The sequence below is a fragment of the Pygoscelis adeliae genome, unplaced genomic scaffold (assembly GCF_000699105.1).
Source record: "Pygoscelis adeliae isolate BGI_AS28 unplaced genomic scaffold, ASM69910v1 Scaffold122, whole genome shotgun sequence".
NCBI lineage: Eukaryota > Metazoa > Chordata > Aves > Sphenisciformes > Spheniscidae > Pygoscelis > Pygoscelis adeliae.
In genome coordinates, this window is record NW_008824358.1 from 3,318,609 (window position 1) to 3,334,871 (window position 16,263).

General features: G+C 35.1%; 1 protein-coding gene across 1 annotated transcript in view; it reads left to right on the forward strand.

Moving 5' to 3' along the window:
• USP34 (ubiquitin specific peptidase 34) overlaps positions 1 to 16,263 on the forward strand; it is a 146,602-nt gene that overhangs the window by 109,848 nt on the left and 20,491 nt on the right. The window contains 20 exon segments of the mRNA XM_009319630.1: positions 63 to 154; positions 896 to 990; positions 2,010 to 2,182; positions 2,779 to 2,932; positions 4,366 to 4,444; positions 6,449 to 6,502; positions 6,598 to 6,693; positions 8,339 to 8,403; positions 8,500 to 8,575; positions 8,677 to 8,724; positions 9,453 to 9,518; positions 11,037 to 11,117; positions 11,557 to 11,642; positions 12,849 to 13,017; positions 13,102 to 13,176; positions 13,760 to 13,911; positions 14,333 to 14,381; positions 14,486 to 14,590; positions 14,714 to 14,758; positions 16,207 to 16,263. Coding sequence (XP_009317905.1) covers positions 63 to 154; positions 896 to 990; positions 2,010 to 2,182; positions 2,779 to 2,932; positions 4,366 to 4,444; positions 6,449 to 6,502; positions 6,598 to 6,693; positions 8,339 to 8,403; positions 8,500 to 8,575; positions 8,677 to 8,724; positions 9,453 to 9,518; positions 11,037 to 11,117; positions 11,557 to 11,642; positions 12,849 to 13,017; positions 13,102 to 13,176; positions 13,760 to 13,911; positions 14,333 to 14,381; positions 14,486 to 14,590; positions 14,714 to 14,758; positions 16,207 to 16,263 — 1,817 coding nt within the window.

The following is a 16,263-nucleotide window of genomic DNA, read 5'->3' on the forward strand; positions in this document are numbered from 1 at the left end:
ATCTTTCCAAGATTTCTTTTTTTAACCTCTCAAAACAGTTATTTCATTGCTTTTCTCTTTCATTGCTGTGATTTAGGACTGTGAGCATGTAAGTCAGACTGCTGAAGAGTTCTATACAGTAAGATGCCAGGTGGCAGATATGAAGAATATTTATGTAAGTAATGCCAGGCTGAGACGTGTACCATAGCTCACAATTACAAATGGGTGCAGTCAAGTATAAAAGACCATACCATACACTGTTGAATCTGTTGATGCTTTCTGTATCTGTACTCTTGTTTTGGTGTATTTCTAGGTTGATGTTACTACGTAATTTGGTCGAATTGTTTCATCTTTTCAATGCAACATGCTATCAGCTGGTGCCATTTGGAATTGACTAAACGCTATGTTATAGTCAGTAATCACTTACTCCCTCCTGTGTTTTGAAAATGCTATGGCCGTGTTTTATATGAGAGAATTGTAAACATCAAAAGATTTTATGTATACACGTACTATTGCTTCTTAAGTTAATTTAAAACTTAGACAAAAATTATTTTAGGCTTTCGAGTTTTTTAAACAACTATTAATCCCCACACTGGGAATTTGAATTTAAAGCACTTGAATTCTTTGCGACAGCTTGGGATATTGAGTACTATTTTTCTCAATTGGTTCCTTAATTTTGTGTTTGAGTTAGGAACTGGTTTTTCTGTAACAATGTCAAACTCTTCTCTTAGTTCAGTTGCATGCTCTTTCTGCAAACTTTCTGGTGCCTTTGACCACCTGTATTTCATAACTTACGGAAATGTTAATTAAACTTACTGTAAGATTGAGAGGGATTTGTAAAGCACACCATGTAAGCGCAAGATACAAATATCTAAGATAAACCTAAGTTCCTTCTTTTTTTGCTTATTATGTGTAGGAATCTCTTGATGAAGTAACTATTAAAGATACCTTGGAAGGTGACAACATGTATACATGTTCTCATTGTGGGAAGAAAGTGCGGGCTGAAAAAAGGTATTGTTAAGAATAAACAAACATTTCTAATGTTTCTTTTTAATAAATTACTGAAATTACTATTTGAATCAGGGTAATCCTTTAGATGAAACGGGCCTGTGATTTCATTCAGTTTGCTACTGTGTGGGCCTACGAGGTTGTGGTCCTTGTGCAAATGAGCACATAACTAAGAAATCTAATTTCCAAAACACGGAATATTAGGTACCTTAGAAAAAGATCATCTAGACAGCAAAATGTTCATGACCTTTTTTAACGTAAATAAAAAGAAGTTTTTAATTAGTACCTTTTGAAATCTGTTGTTTTTCCCATCTTTAAAAGATCAAATTCTTTCAGAGTTTGTTCAGTACTTGTGTTATTCATTATGCAGGATAATTACTTAGGTTTCATACATAGCCCCAAATTCTTAATTAACATTGGTAGTTTTAAGAATGTTTCCATATTTTAAGTAGTCTGCTAATAAAGAGAAAGCTAAATAAAAATTTTGTATTGTCTTTATGTTGCAACTAACAAATTTCTTTGTTAGAGATGAAAAACCTCATAGTTGTTTTTGTAGCTGTTATAAATGACGTGGGTGAGAGAGTAACCTACTTTAAAACCATTAATGTGAAGTTTATGAGATTTAATGCAAGATACGTTCCGTATTGAAACTTGTCAGTTACAAGATAGTAGCTCTGTCTAACGAGGAGATTTGCATTGTTAAGTTCGTTCCTGACTCATTTTACGATACCATTCTAGAAAACTGTCATTTGTACCGTATGAGCAAATTCGATGTTTCTTCCAAGACACGATGACAGGCTAAATGGAATTGTTCAGTAGGTGTTCAGTAGGCTAAATTTGACCTTTCTGCTGCCAGTTAGACTGCCCTGCTCTAGGGCATTATGATAGCTGAATTTTATGTTTATGTGACTTAGCAACAGATTTCCAATTTTCTGTTTGAAATAAATGTGTTTAAAATCTTGGTGAAAATACAATTCTACCTACTAAGCTTTTGTAAATCGTGATTCTTTCTAATCCTTCAGGGCATGTTTTAAGAAACTACCTCGTATCTTAAGCTTCAACACAATGAGATACACATTTAATATGGTAACCATGATGAAGGAGAAAGTCAATACGCATTTTTCATTCCCCTTACGTTTGGATATGACACCTTACACTGAAGATTTCCTCATGGGAAAAAATGACAGAAAAGAAGGTATGCCTCATAAAATGTATTCAACAGGCTTTGTCTCTTTCATCTGCGTACCGCTTTCTGTATGCATAACGTATGCAAACAGTTAGTGATTTTCTTTTTAAGAAAATAAAATCAAGCATACGTTTTAATCAACCTATATTCCCAAAGTCACGTATGTTATTTAATATGAGAAAACCAGCCAATTATTTTTCTTTTCATATACTGTTCAATTTGAATTATTCTTAAATTGGTTTTTAAAGTATGAGAGAAATTACCAATAGTTACATACAGTTTATCATTGGCCTGTTTTGATTTTGCAGGGTAATACGTGAACTTCAGCAAATGGCTGACTAACTGCCATCATAAATAAGATGTGCTAACTTGGAATAACTTAGTTATTAGTCCTGATCTCTTCACTAGTGATGCTTTGCAAAAAAAGCTGTAACTTTCACAAGAGTTGGGATCTGTGCTGCTTGTTCTGGGTATGGAGCTTCTGGCTGTCGTCATTGTGGAGTGCTGAAAAGAAAAAAAATTAAGTGCAGCTACAGGAAACGTGTAATACTGAAGTTCATTTTTTTAGGAAATAACTGATTAAATATTGTATTAAATTACTTCAGGTTTTAAGGAAGATGGTGAATATTTGAAAGAAACTGAAAGTTACGAATATGATCTGATAGGCGTAACGGTTCATACAGGAACAGCAGATGGTGGACATTACTACAGTTTTATCAGAGATATAGTCAATCCCCACGCTTACAAAAACAACAAATGGTGAGTTAAGCAAAACAAAATTTTATAATTCCTTATGTTTAAATAACCGAAACTTGTTGACTTTGTCAGATGCGGTTATATAGGAGATATGTGCTGTAGGTTCCCCTCAAAAGCACAAGATGTAGGAATTTGATAGGTCTAAGTATACTGATTTATCAGTTTGTTTGTTGTAGCTGGAATAGTTGTGGAGTGCCTTGGACACAGGGGCAGCAGGAGAATGCCATGCTAGCCTCACATTACAGCCAATGCTTGTTTCTTGGCATGAATATCAATTACTCTATTTTATCTGTAGAAATGAATAGTAAGATTTAATAGATTGTCCTTCATAAAATCTGGTTGTTACCTTTGACGAGCACGCAGCTACATTTACGATTGTGGAATTCGGTCCTTTTCATTGTGTCCATTTTCAGCGAAACAACAATTTGAATTTTTCTTCACTTTAAACTCGTTGCATCCTGTGTGGCAGAAATGATGTTGTAATACCTAGGTTATCTAAATCTGTTCTTACTGTGCTTTTTATATGTGGAATTGTTTTCACATTTGATTTTTAAGTTTATCTAGCTGATGATCTTTTCCTATTGGCCAGCTCCTCCTAGATGCAATTTACAGTGACGTACTGGAATATTTGACAGCATTTATTTTTCTAGCCCTTCTTTTCAAAGATTAAAAAAAGAGACAGGATCTTGTTACGCATAAGAGAGAGAGAGATGAATACATGCTATGCACTATTTTCTTTTTTAAATAATAATTTTTCTTTTTTTTTTAACTATGACATCCCATTTCTAATTTGGAAACTTCTGCATACATTGGGCATATTATGGTTATGAAGAGGAAGAAAAAGTTGGGAAAAATAGCCTGGGAAAGGGATGAGACGTGGGCATGGAAAGGAGGGAGGATCTTGCTAGGTGACATAAGAAAGCAGGGAACGCTCTCTGCCTGTCATTTCTGGATGTCATATCTCAGATCCTCAGCTGAGGCCCTGGAATAGGAGACAAGATTTCCTCTATTCCTGTTCTCTAGAACAGCTAGGTGGAGCATTTTTGAAACAGTTCCAACTCGTGCCCCAATCCCTGCTCCAAAGGGAATCCATAACAGTGTACCATCTTCTCTGCCTCCTTCCAGTTTCAGTTCTACTGTTATATGGAATGATTCTCCTCTTTTTGATTTTGATTTCCATTTCAATCAGATTGAAAAGGAAAAGGCAAATCTTCTTAGCTGCATTAAAACCCTATCTGTACCAGAGTCAGGCTGGAAAAATGAGGAAAACGATGTGTCTCTTGATACAAAGAAAAACCATAAACTGTTGAAATGCTGACTTCCTGATTTTACTGAAAGGAAGTCGCTTTTGGGATCAGTTTTTAGTTTGCTGTGATTCAAACAAGACATGAGAAATTAATAGGAATACTTAAATCTGAAGAACCATTGTTTTACAGGTACCTTTTCAATGATGCTGAAGTAAAACCGTTTGATTCTGCCCAGCTTGCTTCAGAATGTTTTGGTGGAGAAATGACTGTAAGTTACGATTTTTATTTTTGTCATGTTCAACCATTACCATATTTGTTCTGAAGACTTTCGTGAAGGATTCCATAGTGTTCACCTTTGGTCTGCCATCTGTCGTGAATGCATATGAAACAGCTAGAAGTGTTAGCTAGGTTTTATTAAACTTGTGACGTCTTTGTTGGGCGAGTGATACTTTATCTTATGTTTATCTTAAGATAGCTGTTCTTCCACCATCAGTCTCTTCAAAGGGTCTCCCCCTCCTTTGGGGGATGAAAGACTTGGCAAAGTGAGACTGCTTGCAAGCTGGTGATGCAAGCTTTCTAGTTTTTCCACACTCTGTAAAACAGAAGTTAAGCCGATAAAGGAGAAGGGTCTTAATTTCTCCTGTACCAACTATCATATTATTTAATTTGTGAATATGAATCCAAATATTTTTATGGAGTTTTAAAAGACAGGTGTCAGAAGTATAGCGTAGGTATTACTCATGAATCGGAATGAATTAGTGAAGTGTCTCTCCAAAGAAGAGGTATTTCTTCACTATATCTGCTTTGTACCATCATATTATTTATTTACTTATAAAAAAGTGAGTATGCAACTAATTTAGGAATCCTTCGCTTAGATGGCTTTGTAGCTCAGACTGTTGACTGAAGGAATAATTACTTCAAGCTTATTCTGGAAAAACAGGGCTTTTTGATCTTTGTCTATGCCTTGTGTCAGTAATTTCCAGATTCTGGTCTGTGAACCTCTTACGGTCACATCCTTTTTCATTGATGACAGAACTGAACTAAAAACCTGTCAGATCTGTGTACAGCTATGGTGAAAAGCAGGAAAGTTTGAGCTCTGATATTAGTAAGTGATTTTCAAGCTAATGGATCTACAGGCGTGAATAGTTTTGCTTGTTCCTTTTATTGTAAGAAGCTAGAATTTCTTAAGTTGATGTTTGCTCTCAGTAGTGCAAGGTTTTTCAAAACAGTATCAGCTTTGTCTTTTGGATCAGCCTGCTGCCCTTTGACATCAGTCTGAATATTTTTACACAGTATTAATACAAATAACTGTTGAACGACACTCAAATGTTCTCGGGTTATGCTTGAATTGATCACTTTTTATAATTATATATCAGTGTTGTGGTTTAACCCGGCGGGCAACTAAACACCACGCAGCCATTCGCTCAATCCCCCTGCCCCCAGTGGGATGGGAGAGACAACTGGGGGGGGAAGTAAAATTTGTGGGTTGAGATAAAGACAGTTTAATAGGACAGAGAAGGAAGGGAAAATAATAATAATAATAATAATGATGATAAAAGAATATACAAAACAAGTGATGCACAATGCAATTGCTCACCACCCACCGACCGATGCCCAGCCAGTTCCCGAGCAGCGGCCGCCGGCCCCCGGCCAACTCCCCCCAGTTTCTATACTGAGCATGACGTTGCACGGTATGGAATGTCCCTTTGCCCAGTTTGGGCCAGCTGTCCTGGCTGTGCCCCCTCCCAGCTTCTCGCTAACAGGGAATGGGGAGCTGAAAAGTCCTTGACTACCAAAACACAGCACGATACCAGCTGCTAGGAAGAAAATTAACTCTATCCCAGCTGAAACCAGGACAATCATTATATAAAACACATTATTAATAATGCAGTATCTTACTAAAACAGTTCTGTGAATAAGAAAAATCCTCTTGTCTGATAAAGAGAATAGCAGAAATAAAACAAAAAATCATCTTGTTTGGCAAATGGATAAAATACCTTTAGGTGCCGAAAAAGAAGAGGTGTCAATGAGATAGATGAGACAGGAAATTGCATGAGATACAGGTCACAATATTGCATAGCAACTTTGAAAAATCAGAATAGGCCACTGTGGAAGAAAAAAGGAAAGAAGACTACTTTGAGCAAGAAATAAATTGTCAGCAGCCTCTCTGCAAATGTCCTGAAATAGTTTGCTTGCACGTTTATCTCAAACTGTTGATAACCAGGCCATTAAAAAAAGCTTGTAATTAATGGTTCTACTTTCTTCTTGACAGACAAAAACTTATGATTCTGTTACTGATAAATTTATGGACTTCTCCTTTGAAAAGGTATTTCTCTTCCAAACACTTGTTATATGATTATATTTCTACTTTCATGATTTATCTCTCAAAGCAAAAATTATACAGATGTTTTTTTCTTAAAGACGCACAGCGCTTACATGCTGTTTTATAAACGGATGGAACCAGAGGAGGAAAATGGCAAAGACTACAAATTTGATGTTTCATCAGAATTGCTGGAGGTACAAGTTGATTTGTTTTAACACCAATTTTAAAGTACTGTAGGAAATACTAAACAAATCAGGAATCAGAATAAACATAGGAAAGCAAATAAAATTTAAATCAATAAGATGACAATCCTTTCGTTTAGCTGTCTTCCTTAGAAGAATGTTGTCTGATAGGAAGTAAATTAAGATTTCTACTGTATGTAAATTTTAGACTTTTTCTCATTCTGTCCTGTATTTTTCAGTTCAGGTATCTGAATCATTCTGCTTCATATTTGTAAAAAATGGTAGAGCACTGTTTGTTTGGGTTTTGTGAGTGCTTATCAACATTTTCTGAACAGTTGCAATATTACAGCAAATATTCTCATTAACCACCATTTTTTTCATCCTTCAGTTTCTCAGCAGCTTATTGCTCTGAGGGGGGACAGAGTAAGAGAACAGTTCCAGCTGTTTGTTTGCACTTTTGCTAGTGGGTTGGGAAATTCTAAGTGAAAGCAATACAAGATGGTGACTATTTGTGCTTATGATCGGGAGCATCAGTCAGAAAAGGATCCTTCCCTCCCCGTAGTCACGGAGTAGCCCAGGTGTTAGTAAAAGGGGCAGGGGAAACAAAACCCAGTAACAGCTACATCTCCCTGTTCTCCTCAGTGATGAGGGCTGCTCTTAGGATAACCTGGCTATTTATATCAAGATACTATTTAAGCCATGTATGGTCTGAGGAATTGGAAAAGGCAGCACACAGGAGCAGAGTATTTCACTAGGGATCTCACTGTGCTTGATATATCCCTAATGTGGGATTTGTAAGACATTCTTCTCCCTTTTTATCACCTGAAAAGCCAGTTTCCCTCTTCCCTCTGGCCAGAAGCATTGCTTTATCATCTGTCACATGTTAGGTTCTTAGCTTAAAAAGACTCTTCATCCCTAGCCAGCAAATCAGATCGTGCTTTTTATCCTTCTTAGTCTTAAAAATAATAATAGATTTTATCAGAGTTAAACTTTTAAACTATTTTTATGTGAAAATGCTACAAACAGCTTTGGTCAAAAACATCATTTTGGAGAGAGGAACGGGGGGACCTGGCATGAAACCCTTTCCTGGTCAGTGATGGAGAGTCGAATCTTACTCTTTAAGAATTTATGAAAAGTGCACAGAGCTCATCAGGTTTTGGGTCAGAACTTCAGATATCTATCTTGGAGGTCTCTTCCAACCTTAATGATTCTATGATTCTATGATTCTATATACCTAGTTAGGCTGCTGGAAAGTCTAACTGATCTCAATTAGTGAAACTACGTGTTAGGAGAGTTTTTTGGGTTTTTAAGTTATTACACTACCACAGACATCAAAATATGGTCTTAAACTGTGGTTCTTTTATAACGTGTTGGACCAGTTCTCAAAATTTCAGCCTAAAAATGTGATCACAGAAAGGAGAAGGTTCTGAGCTCTGTTCTGCAGTTGTATGGCAGGCAAAACTAATACTCGCTATAGCATGAATAAAACAACTTCGAGCCAATCCTTTAAAATAAAGAAAATGTTTCCAGAAATGGTTTTTCATAAGAAAAAAATTTGTTTTCTTAGCCATGGCAAGCGTTTAAATATTCTTAAAATCATGCTTATGTAGTGAAATAAACTGCTTTCTTGTATCTGATGTTAGCATTTTTTCTTCAGTGGATATGGCATGATAACATGCAGTTTCTTCAAGACAAGAACATTTTTGAACATACATATTTTGGGTAAGTTGTTCTTAAAAAATGTAATATTAATGCTTCTTTTCTTCTTGCAGATTTTCATTATTTATTTTAATTAACAAATAAAATTACTGACTCTAGGTTTATGTGGCAGTTGTGTAGTAGCATCCCAAGCACACTACCAGATCCAAAAGCGGTTTCCCTGATGACAGCAAAGGTAAGTACTTCAAAAGTATGTCACGCTTATTTTAAATTTTACCTTGTTTACATTTTAATTCAGGCATTCTGTAATTAATGGTGCAATTTTTTTTTTTCCAGTTAAGCACTTCCTTTGTACTAGAGACATTTATTCATTCAAAGGAAAAGGTATTCTATTTACTTGTAAATTCTCATTAAGTAGCTGCATGAATATAGTGAGAAGTATGTCTGTACTTTTTCATTATAAAAGTGTGATTTTGAGATGTAATAAGTACTATAGATGATACAAAGTTAATGTTTAAAGAGTGTCATTTAACACTTTATAGTAAACACTGCACAATGGAAAAAATGTGGGTTCTGGTGTTAGCTTAGTTTGCCTTAGCAAAGCATCGGGAACAACAGGTCTTGTGTTCTTTTCATTTGAAAGTTCCTGGATGATTCGGCTCTTAACAAGCCCTTGTTAAAGTCTGATGTAGAGGGGATCGTTTACCATTGAGCAACAGTTGTGCTCGTGAATTTTTAAGTTACAAATACTAGCATGAACAACAAGAAAGTTCTATTCTATCCGAAACATCCTTATTCTCAGTCAGATTTTACTTCTTTCTCATCTGCGGTGGCATAATGCTACTAATTCTAGATTGTCTGCGATTAGTAAGAATATGTACTAATGTGTAATTGGACAATTAGTCCAAATGTGTAGGTACTACTTGTATTAGTTTCAACACTTGTACCGTTACTTTTGTGTAGGTGCAACATATTACTAGTTTATAAAGCGTTTAGTGTTTGTAACTATATTCTTAATATTCAGGGTTCGAACTGACCATTGAGAAATGTTTAAAGATTAAGTTGCAATTTATTATTTTAAGTTATAGTGTTTTCTGTATTTCTTTTTACAGCCTACAATGCTTCAGTGGATTGAACTGTTAACAAAACAGTTTAATAACAGTCAGGCAGCTTGTGAAGTAAGTGACTTAGGAACTCAGCAAAGTACAAACCAACTTTCTATATATTGTTTAACTTTCCTGGAGGTTCGTATCCCTGGAATATTTTGGACTATGAAGTACTGTATTTAGCATATTTGTGCACTATGAGATGAAATTCACCCTCTCTGAATACTGCAGATTCTGGGGAATGGCTTGACTTTTATTTTCAGAAGCCTATGATGAGACCACAGGCCAAAATCATTTTGTCACTAGAAGACACACAGTGTCACAACTTCTTTATTTGATTATTACGTATGGGTTTGTGTAATTAAGAGGTGTTTAAATGAAATCACACAAGAGAAACGGAAAGACAGCCTAATGTTTAAGGACTAGAATGGCAGGGACCGGAGTTGAATCCAAGGGAAGAGGGCAGTGAGATAAGAGGGTGCAGTGCAATGAAGAGGCTTAGAAAGGGAATAAGAACAGCTAATGTCAGACTTCGCTGAAAACAAATTCATGTAGCGCCTTGCTTGTGAAGCTGAGGATCTTGAACCCAATATGTAGAAAGACTGAAAACTCCTAGAAGGAGGAGGAAAAAAATGGAGGAATATTTTTTTTTTTTTAAATATAAAATTTTTCAGGACACTGCCTAAAGGGAGTCTGGGGTGAAGTGGAGAGGGACTGAGAAACCGTAGACAAAGAATTCACTGTGGTGTTGGTGAAAACAATTTTGAGATACTGAAGGAAAGTTTGTGATAGACTTTCTGTGATAGTTTGAATGTACAAGGACCCCAATACATACTGTATCCTGCATTAGACCTTATTCAGTACAAATGTATTGAATTCGTTGTTCTTTTATAAATGTTATGTAACATGCAGTATTTGGGTGATACAGTTTCGTTAGCGTGATGTAGTCCTAAGATGCTTAAAATGAGTGAAGACATTTAATATAGTAAAAAATACTCAGGTACAATTAAAATAAAAGTAACAACAACTTGGATTCTTTAATTTAAACTGTCTTTCCTTGTGAATAAAACAAAATTTGTGGAGTCAGAATACTCAGCTGTATTATTTGCCGAGTCTAACTTTGAATGAATCGTTCTCTTGCTATTTTTACACATTTTCTGTCTCTGGAGGTAGAAAGGCTTTTCCACATGTTAAAATGCAAAAGGGATCTAATTCAGGAACTACATTCTTGTTTAAGCCTATGCCTATTCTACAAGTTTATTCAGCTTATGCTTCATTGTAAGCATCGTTTTTTATGCTGTTGACATCACTTTTCAGGATAACCGTGTCCTTCCAGATCATTGAAAAATGGCATGCAGAACACAGGGATAAGAAGACACTGGATATAAATTTATATTGATGTTTACTGCTATTGATCTTTATTCCTTTCTTCTCATGCACAGAAGACATTTAGATTTCCCTTGGATTAATACTTGCTTATTCCTTACTAATAGTAACATCAGTTTCTCTTCAGACTTTAATATCATGCAAAAAGAAGATTGGACTAGAACAAGTTTGGAACAAAACTAACAAAGTATGTATCTTCTGCAGTGGTTTTTGGATCGTATGGCTGATGATGATTGGTGGCCAATGCAGATTCTAATAAAGTGTCCCAATCAGATTGTGAGACAGGTAAGAAAAAATGTTCCTTTTTAAGTCAAGTGACTACTTGACCCCCGAATAGAAACGGACAATTATTATGACACATACAATGATTCTGAAAGTTTTTATTAATACCTGTAATTATCTTATTCTTTTCCATTCTTGCATATGATCTAGAGAAAATATTTGGCCGTGAGAGTAGTGTACAGTGTACACCAATATTAAAAACTGTTTTTAGGGTTCCTCCGTCAGATTTGTTTGTAAAAAACAGGTTTGACTGTTCTGTTAAAATACAATGTGTCAGTACACTAATAAACGGAATGTGCGTGTCTCAATCTCAGCTTTAACTTTGAATCACATAGAGCTGGAAGTGGTACTTGGAGACAGAATATTCTTTGCTTAGGAAATACGTATTGACATATATGTAAAAGAATGAACATGTGGAGTTCATTTATTTATCCATTTGCAGATGTTCCAGCGTTTGTGCATTCATGTGATACAGAGACTGAGGCCAGTGCATGCACATCTTTATCTCCAGCCAGGAATGGAAGACTGGTAAAATAATAACACCTGAAAATTTCTAGTTATTACATGCATTACAGCAACCGCTTTTGTTTAATGAATTATTCAAAATGGTCTTGTAAACCTAAAATAGTGCTGGTTTAATTGTTCTTTATTATTCTACCCAAAATGCTCTGATTTATTTAAAAATATTACTGTGGTTGGAAAAACCAGTGTTTAAAGATACATTGTCTGAAACATTTGTTCCCTTAGACTAGGTTTTCAGTATGGTCTTTCTTCTCACTGCCAGTAATACTCACTACTTAAGTACATGAGAATCCGATTGTAAATTGGATCCGGAGGCATGTAGGTGCAAACTGTAATTTGTACATCCAGTAACAGAGGTTGGAGATGAGTCTAGTCCTGTGTCATATAGCTAAATCACAGTTTTTGTCAAAAAGTAGGAAAAAACCTATTGGATTCTCTTGTGTTCTGCTAATTACCAAGAAAACTGTCACTTTGTCTCCAATTATGAAATGTTTGTTCTTTCTGATAACATAATGAGAAGAAGAAGAAGAAAGTGTTTTTTCTTTCATCTCTTGGGTGAAGCTTGTGATCCTGATAATAACTTTTTTCCAGAGAAAAAATGGCAGAGTTTGTAATAACTATACTGCCATAACAAAATTCAGGACACGAAGATACAGTTTTTACGGCAAAAAATAGAATTTCATTTTCTCTGGAAGCCTTACTTTAAAAGACTCTGTCACTTGTTTTGTTCAGTGATAAGATCCAACTTTCAGTAGGTGAATAAGGTTGAAAGTGCATGTTTTCTGCCTTGTCAGGATCCTGTGTATGTGTTTAGGAGACAGCCTTTCCTTAGTTCCACAGTATAATTAGCTGTAACAGCATTCTTTCTTGAAACTCAGGGAATTTGACGTGCAAATCAAGATGATGATTTTAAGTAGGAGATCCCCTAATACTGTTTTTCTAAGAATTCTTTTCCTGACTAGAATCGTGATTCAGAATACTAATTTTATTAACCTTTAAACATTTTGAGTGACGGATGCTGCCTTACTTTAAGCCATGTTGTTACCTAGGCTATACTTGGCATAAGAGGGAATGTTAGAGATCTGAGTATGATAGTAGGACAGGGTAGAAAACTGTAAGTTTTTCTGAATTTTTTTGTTGTTGTTTGAATGGTTCAAGATGATTTATGCTCCATGTATTGTGTGAAATATCTAAATTGGATTTTGTTTTCAGTTCGGATGACATGGATGGTCCTGTGGAAGACATCGGCAGTCGCTCTTGTGTAACACGCTTTGTGAAGACGCTCTTGTCAATTATGGAGCATGGTGTTAAGCCTCACAGTAAACATCTCACGGAATACTTTGCCTTTCTTTACGAATTTGCCAAAATGGGAGAAGAGGAAGTAAGTATAGCCTTGTAGTTTTGGGAAGTAGGTATGTATATACATGTATGTATTTTCAAGTAATTCAATATCGACATATTTCAGAGCCAGTTCTTGCTTTCACTGCAAGCCATATCTACAATGGTCCATTTCTACATGGGAACTAAAGGACCTGAAAATGTAAGTTTGAATATCTCGTATAACGAGAACTAGTCTTTCATATTTTACATATGTGATCATTAGTGCTGTCTCTCTTGAACCATCTTGCAGCTGTAAAATTAAAACTGCTTCACTCGTACAATTTGTGTTCAATGTTTAAGTGAATATAATATTTAAAAAAGGTGCTGCATTTGGCTATGATACAAACCAGAGTTTTCTATTTAGTATAGAAATAGATAGTAAGTAGAAGCAATTAAAGTTGCCCTCATCATGCTATTAATGGTAACAACTGATTGCTTACTCCTGTTGTACCACTTAAGCTTTAAAATTTACTTGCTTTTTTATTAAATAGACCACCATATCAGGCTATGTAGTGACTTCAGCCAACCGAGCTTTTGCATTTGTAAATACAATCTAGCTTATGCAAAATGAATGCTTCAACATGAAAATCAAGTGATTACATAGCTACCTTGTTTGATTCATGCAAGTTTATTAAGTTGCTTTGAATAAATGAGAGGACAGAATATACGCAAAACCATGTACAGGCTCTTGGAAATTAAGGCTCAAAATGTCCACATTGAAGTTGTTACTTTTTTTCCTTCAGCCACAGGTTGAAGTACTTTCTGAGGAAGAAGGGGAGGAAGAGGAGGAAGAGGAAGATATACTTTCTTTAGCAGAAGAAAAATACAGGCCTGCTGCACTTGAAAAGATGATTGCCCTGATTGCTCTTCTAGTTGAACAGTCTCGCTCAGAAAGGCAAGAACTTCTGAAAAACCAAAGTAAATTCTAATCTAAGCTAGTTCAGAAAGGAATTAGAGATTTTATGGGTTTGGGATTTTTTTTTTTTTTAATGGGATTTTTTAACACCATAAATGAGCTTGTATATGGGTCCGTTATCTTTTTAACCATTTAAAAGCTAAATGTTTTGTCATTGTTGACCAAATAAAAGACGCGGGCTAAATCCTCAAACACATTGTTGCCCACATTTGGATTTCTTTTTTTATTTGGTCTAAGTACAAAATATTTATTATTTTTGTTCAGTTTTATGTCAGTACCTTTATTTTCTCTTGTATATTGTGGTACTGAAGACTATAAACTAATACTCAGACCTGTATTTCTCCTTAACCTTACTTAATAATCTCTAAAGTAAAATGATAAAGTTGTTTTTGTATTTTAGGCATTTGACTTTGTCACAAAACGACATGGCAGCATTAACAGGAGGAAAGGTAATCATTTAAATATGACTGTATAAGCCTCCAAAAAAATGCGCGTGTGTATGTGTACGTACATAATTGTAGACAGTGTACTAATACCTTATTCTTTGTTGCAGGGTTTTCCTTTTTTGTTTCAACATATCCGTGATGGTATCAACATCAGGCAAACTTGCAATCTCATTTTCAGTTTGTGTCGGTACAATAATCGACTCGCAGAACACGTAAGTATCAGAAACTATAGCTATTTGTTAAAAATCTTATCTAATAAGTGTAATGGGGTGATTTTTATTATTTTAACTGAATAAGCACAAGTCTAAGTGAGTTTTGTTTGTTTTGTTTTTAAGATTGTGTCCATGCTTTTCACATCTATAGCAAAGTTGACTCCTGAGGTATGTAAACATACTACCTGTATATTAAATAATTTGTATTAATATTTTTCTGTTTTAAATTACATAAATAATCCTTTGCTAATCAAAAATCTTGCATGGAAGATGATCCATGGAAGTTTTTGTGACATTAAATGAAGTCTAACTGCACTGTATATTAAGTTTTCTAAAGCAGAAATCTGGTATGCAGTTTAAGATTAAAGTTTTATTCAAAGCCAAATAAAATATTTCTGGATTCTCCACCTATATGAATTAAAAAAAATAAATTGGTAATGATAAAATGTATATGCTAGAATAAGTGGAGATATGTAATTATCATCTGGTTGTTCAAGTTTTGGGGCACTATTTTGCAGTTCTGTGCATGCAAACACATTTCTCAGTCAGAATAAATTCCTGCCCTGGTAATAACAAAAATACTGAGAGTTCCAAATGGATTCCACGTGAAAAATATAGAGAGAGTGGTGAAGTGTATGCTCACACAAGGACATTCTTGTATACTGCTGTCAGAAAAGAAAACATAATCAGGAAAAATTGAGGGCATGTCTAGCAGAGGAGGCACGATCATGGTTGGAAAAGAAGCACGTACTAAATCATTCTCATGACAGCTTTGCTTTGTGTGATAGAATGGGCACTATCAGATGACAGTCTACTTCCCTCCTGTCATGCTAACATTTGCTACATATTTATGCTTTTTTTGCTTTGCACATATACACATGCACCAGAGAGATTTTTGGTGAGGTGCAGAATATATAATAATAGTAGTAACCACTTTATTGAAGCATTGTTAAAACCGGGTGAGTCTTCGCAAACTTTAAAAAAAAAAATTTAAAAAAATTCATATTAGATCCCACATGTTAGAGTAGAAATGTTGGTGCTTTCAGAGGAAAACAGTATGCCAATAACAATGATCAGTGTAAACCCTCAAAATGTGATGCTTTTGGATAAACGTTTCAGGATCCATGTTACATGTTGTGCAAATACATAAAAACAATAGCTTCGCTGAGATAAGGAAATCTTCTATATATGTAAAACAGGATAAATTGGTGAATTCTTAAGACTGTACAGCTTAATTCTTTTTTTCCCCCCACTTTGTTCAGAATAATGTCTGACTGTGTCAGACAATGTGTACTGTTATTTCCTTGTAACCTCATACTTCTACTAGACTGATCCTATCTAGTGTGATCATGTTGCCTTGCACTAGCTACAAGAAGTGGCTTAATTCTTCTGTATCCATATGTGGATACAGTAGAATTAAGGTGTGTGTGTATATATATGTGGATTATTTACAGATTAACTAATAAGGGATTAAAAGTAATATAAATGTTCGTGTCAGAAGTTCATAGAAATATATTTTTATGCAAATGTTTGGGTTTTTTTTTAAAGTCTCTAAAAACATTAGCGGATGAAATGAAATAGATCAAAATGGATATTTTTATTTTTATGCATTGCAGGCAGCCAATCCTTTTTTCAAATTGCTGACCATGCTAATGGAATTTGCTGGTGGACCT